At 52.0% G+C, this 5564-nt stretch overlaps 1 protein-coding gene across 1 annotated transcript; it reads left to right on the forward strand.

The window, feature by feature from the left end:
* The first annotated feature begins 230 nt into the window (after window positions 1-230).
* On the forward strand, window positions 231-5564 carry Adig (adipogenin). The gene is made up of 3 exons (NM_001402283.1): window positions 231-411; window positions 3063-3192; window positions 5321-5564. The coding sequence occupies exons 1-2, from the start codon at window positions 285-287 to the stop codon at window positions 3176-3178; spliced, it is 243 nt and encodes an 80-aa protein (NP_001389212.1). The 5' UTR covers window positions 231-284; the 3' UTR covers window positions 3179-3192; window positions 5321-5564.

Here is a 5564-nt window from a genome sequence, read left to right on the forward strand (position 1 = left end):
TAAGAAGGTCAAAGGCTCACATGAGCCCAGTGACTGCTGGGTCAGGCCAGCCCTGGCCATCCTCCTGAGAAGCCTGGGCCTCTCCAAGCCAGAATGTCTTCCAGCCAGCCCCACTCAGCTTCCTCCCCTATAGGCTGTCTCTGCCTGAGGACACTGGGACTTCCTTGTTACATCACACACCCTGTAAGTCACAATCGAGCTGAAAGCAGAGCCTGGCCAAGCCAGGGCCTCAGGGGCAGCCCTCCCGCTGAATCCAGGAGGCCCTGCAGGGCCACAGGTACACAATGAAGTACCCTCTGGTGCCGCTGGTCAACGACCTCACACTCTCTTTCCTGGTTTTCTGGCTCTGCCTGCCCGTGAGTTTGCTGCTGTTTTTGATGATCGTCTGGTTACACTTCTTACTTAGTCAAGGTGAGCTGGTTTAGGCTGGACTCTCTCATTTTGGAGCTGGGCAGGGGCCTAGTCAGAATAAAGTTCCCTGTTACAATTACAGAAGGGAGGTTTACACAGCATTTTAAGCACAGTTCAACTGTCAGGAAAAGGTTATTTATTCCTTCCTCTTTCCTTCTATTTTTGTTTGCTTTTTTGAGATATTATCTTACCAGATAGCACTGACTGTCCCGGAACTCACTATGTAGGGTCTTGAACTCAGGTCCCCCTGCTTCTGCCTCCTGAGTGCTAGGAGTAAAGATATGTACCACCATGCTTACTCCCGATAGAGCCCCTTGTTTGAAGCAGTATGCTTGTGTTTGCAGCCCCTCGGGGCCCCTGCTAGTGCATAGGTAGGCTGCTGAATTTGGAAAAGGGGCCTCTTTCTGTGCAAAAGACAGAGCAGAGACTGGACTGGCTCTCAGCTTCACTCAGACCCTTCCCTGCATGCTTTTGTAAACAACTTGCCCGGCAGAGCACAGCAGCCTTTGCTGTTTTGGGGGGCACTCACATACTGTCCCGTTTGTTTGTTTTTTGTTTGTTTGGGTGTTTTTTTTGGCCAGACCAAACTCAGAGATGAGCTGGTCTTCTCTGAGATACGAGATGGTGGAAGCTTGCTGACAATGATCTGAAAAGTAGCAAGAGTAGACAAAGCACTGGTTCTCAACCTGTGGCTCGAGACCTCTTTGGAAAGTCAAACGACCCTTTTACAGGGGTCATGTATCAGATATTTACATTACGATTCACAACAGTAGCAAAATTATAGTTTCAGCATTCGGAAAATTGAGAACCACTGAGCTATAGGCCCAGACAAAACTGGCCATGAAAGAGGCTAGTGGGTAAGTAAGGTGGGATACGGTAAGGGGCATTCTGTCTCTATAAATACCTCCCCTTAACCCAGAGGCTTTTTTTTTCTCTGCTTCTTGAATCTGTGACCTTAGCCTGACTGGGCACCAGTGTACAGAGCGTGCTGCCAGCTCTGGTCACAAGTCACTGAAGCAACGTGAGCAGCACCCTGCAGTGGCCTGCCTTGATCCGCCTTGTGTGAGCCTCAAATGGTCTCCTGTTTCCTGGCAAGAGCCTCAAAGGGCCTTAGGTTTCTGAAAAACATGTTTTTAAGCTTATTCAAGTCACTTTCAGGGTGAGTGAGAGCCCTCCCTTGGGGCCCAGCCCTGGCATTAGGCCTGGCAGGGACAGGGCTCAAATGCTTGTGTGCTGACTGCGGAAGCTGTCTCCGACCTGGGGTATAAGTTGGTAGAATGCCTGAATAGCATGCAGGAAGCCATGGGCTGGAGCTTCAGCACTGCATAAACCAGCAGGGTATCACACATGTGTAATCCCAGCACTCCGGAGGGTAAAGATGAGGGGGATCAGGCCGTTCTTAGCTATGTAGCAAATTTGAAGTCTGGGATATGAAACTCTCTCAAAAACAAAACCCTATGTATCCCCCAGTATCCATCATCTTCCTTGTTTACAGTAAAGTTATACTGAATGTGTGTCCCATACCATCTTCCTCCAATCCCGAGGATAACCCTATGAAGCAATCCTAACTGTCCAGTTGGGGAAACTGAGGCTTGGAAAGGTGAAGCAACCTGCCCAAGGTCAGCCTATGAAGAGTTATCAGTGCGAACTTCAAATCCTTGTGCTACATCAATTAGCCCTGTGGCTTTAGGGCAGGGCTGCCTGAGCCTCAGTTTCCTCACAAGTGAATATAATCATAACCCGCAGTGCGCGTGCGCGCACACACACACACACACACACACACACACACACACACACACCACATCTTTCAGACAGAAGACACTTTACCAGGTCTAGAGCTCTTGTTGCAGGAACACAAGGATCTGAGCACACAGCACACAGTAGGTGCTTGTAGGCTCAGAGTCAGCTGAGTTGGTGGTGGTTTTGTCACCATGGAGGGAGGATAAGAGTGGCTTTGGGTGGCATCTCTGGAGAAGACATCTTACCTCCACCTTTGGAATGAGCCCTTTGCTCTTTGGGGACCGTTCAGAGGTGGTGGGCGGCACTCTGCCATCATTGTCTCCTAACTCCACCACACAAGCTGAAAGACAAGGACGTCAATCAGTCAGTCATTGGCTTCTGGTGTGGTCCTGAGTGTCTGGACCAGGTCTCCTGTGAAATGAAGTGCGGTGGAGTCATGCAGGCTTCTCCTGATAGATGTGTGTGCTTTCAGGAGTTCCTGCATTCACACGTGTGATCACCACCAGGCAGGAGAAAGTACAGATGTTTACTAATGAGTAGCCCAGAAGATGGTAATACCTCCAGGTGGTCCCCAGCCCTCTAGAGGCTCCACTTCCTGCAGTTTCTACAGATTTCCCACAATCCTGTGCAGGACATTTCTCATTCAGACTGCTGCAATGGGGCATCCATGCACCTCCTGGGTCCTTCTGTTTGTAGTAGGTGGATATGGCCACTGTCTCCAAGAGAATCTTATTTCTAGGTCCCTCCTTGTTCTCTATCCAAGGCCATGAAGTCTTAGAGCTAGCCCCAACCCCCAGCTTCTGGTCTCCTAAGGGGCCACATGAACCCCAGGCCTGGCGGATGTCTCTTCTGCAGCTGGGGAGCACTACAGGCTGTACCCACCCCAGAAGCTTTGTCTCTGGTCTCCACAGATTCAAAGGAAGATGATTCGGATTTATGCTTCAACTGGGAGCCTTGGAGCAAAGGACCATCTGAGTCTGGCTGTGAGGGGACATTTTCTGGCCAGGAGGACAGGCACCACTGGTGAGCCTGCTCTACCAGGTAAGGCCTTCGCTAGGGATAGGAGATATAAGAAGTCCCTGAGCAGCACAAGGCCTCGGCAGCTGCCCTTGGAGCAGGCTGCCGTGCTGTATGGACACCCTGTGCCTTGGCCTTGCTGAAGAGCTCTGTCCTGCCATGATCTCTACGGTTTCAGGGAGTTGACCTGACTGGTGCAGCAAGGGTGTGAAGAAAGGACAAACACATGACATAGACAAGCTTGGATGGGATGATCTGGGCTTTCAGAGCATGTTTAGTACGGACAGTTGAATAGGGAGGCAGGGTTTATAGTGTACATCTGGACGAGGATGGTCTGTAGAATACAATTGGACGAGGAGGCAGGGCCCATGGTGTGCAGCTGGATGAGGGGGCGGGGCCATGGTGTGCAGCTGGATGAGGAGGCGGGGCCATGGTGTGCAGCTGGATGATAAGGCGGGGCCATGGTGTACAGCTGGATGAAGGGGTGGGGCCATGGTGTACAACTGAATGAGGGGGCGGGGCCATGGTGTGCAGCTGGATGAGGGGGCGGGGCCATGGTGTGCAGCTGGATGAAGGGGCGGGGCCATGGTGTACAGCTGGAGGAGGAGGCAGCAACTATGATATTCAGCTGGATGAAGAGGAAGGTTTAGCTAAACTCATAGGTGCAGTCTCTGTAATGGAGTAGTCTTCAGGCCATAAAAATCTAGGGGAAGAAAGCTATGGACATTTTCTGCCTGCTAAAGGAAGACTTTGCCATCCCTCTGAGCCCCGCCTCAGTGGGTGCACTCCCGTGGGTCTGTGGCATCAGGGTCCTTTATATGGTTGTGTTGCTGACAATGCACTGTCACAGTTTCACCAACATGGGCCCCTGATGGGCAGCTGCCTGCCTGGTGTGTGGAGGACTGTCACCTCTGCCAGGAGGAGTTTCCTTACAAAGCCACACCCCTTCTGATCTCACCTCAGGGCCTTTAGCTGTGACCTCCAGTTCTCTCTGCTAGATGCTTCCTTCCTCACACAGCTGTTGGATACCCCTTCTTACCTCCCAAGACTTGTTCAAATGTCGCTTGGTCAGGGGTTTCCCCCAGTATTAAATTTACAGTGCCTCTGCCCAGGCCCCTGACTGCACCACTTTCCTTTGGTGGCTATTAACCACCTTCCAGAAACCTAGATAATGGGGGATCCAAACACCCAAACCCCTAGCTGTCACACAGTGGGGGAGTTGCACGCACATTGGCTGAAGCCCAGGACACCAGTCATCATCCTTGGTTGGTCCTGGGATGTGCAGAGCGTCCTTCCCACACGCTCACCGTGAAAGCTGTGGCAAGATGTTCTCACCTTCACATATATGTGGGAACTTGAGGCAGCACCCACAGGAGCAGTCTTGGAACCCATTCCATTGGGTTACTGCCATCTCCAGCCAGTGACCTCCCCCACAAATGTGTGTCGTCACTCTCATCTTTCTCTGAGCTCTGTCATCTGCCCGTTTAAGCTCCCCGTGTCCAGAGTGAAGGAAATTCTCCATTTCCACTGCCGCCCCACAAAGCAAAGCCCAATGGCCCCGTTCCCTCCTCCCTCCTCCCTCCTCCAGCCACCACTTTAGGGCTCAGCCTCCAGGTTCCTTCACATCCAGTCATGGCAGCAGGTCCTGGTGACCGTGTCTCCAACCTCTGCTGGGCCCACATCTCTGCGAAGTGTGGGCAAGCACCATACTTTCAGTCTCCCCGGAGGGAGGGGATAGGCCTGAGAAATGGGGCCCCTTACTGAGCCCTCACTGAGCCTCACGATCCTTGCTCAACCTTTCGGGGTCACAGCCTCACCAAGTGAGAGGCATTCCCCTGGGAAAAATTCACATGTAAATGTGTGCTCGAAATCACACAAGGCCTCACCGTCAGAAGCCTCTGTGTTTGATATGACTCCTTGCTACGGCTGTATTCATTCATTCATTCAGTTTTGTGTCTTAGTAGTGCTAGGGTTTGAACCCAGAGTCTCAGGCATACTAGGCAAGCTCTGTACCATCAAGTCACATCCCAATCCAAAGGATCCTGTCCGTCTACAGAGAGCCCTTCCCAAACCACCATTGCTCTGCCTCTTATCCTTCACCCTGACATCATTTCTAGCCCAAGCCCCACGTGTTTATGGCTTGTTTATCTAGGTGTCATCTGGGCCTAAGTGGATGGAGGGAAGAGAACACTGGCGACCAAGGAGCCTTCCTGGGACCTCCAGTTGTCAGACCTGCCAAGCCTCTTGCGAAACCATCCATTCTCCATCATCACAGATGACCTGGGCCTGGAAGAGCCAGGCCCAAGCAGCCTTTGGGGGCCAGCTGGCAAGTTCAACACACAGGAGGTATTGCGTACCTATTAAAGAAATGGGGGTGCTCTTGTGCCCTGACAAAG

This window comes from Rattus norvegicus, chromosome 3 (assembly GCF_036323735.1).
Source record: "Rattus norvegicus strain BN/NHsdMcwi chromosome 3, GRCr8, whole genome shotgun sequence".
Classification (NCBI taxonomy): domain Eukaryota; kingdom Metazoa; phylum Chordata; class Mammalia; order Rodentia; family Muridae; genus Rattus; species Rattus norvegicus.

Excerpts from the sequence above, each read along its gene's own strand:
- Adig (NM_001402283.1), top strand. The coding sequence starts at position 285 with ATGAAGTACCCTCTGGTGCCGCTGGTCAACGACCTCACACTCTCTTTC. Across the intron at positions 412-3,062 it reads ACACTTCTTACTTAGTCAAG|ATTCAAAGGAAGATGATTCG; the intron begins GTGAGCTGGTTT and ends TGGTCTCCACAG.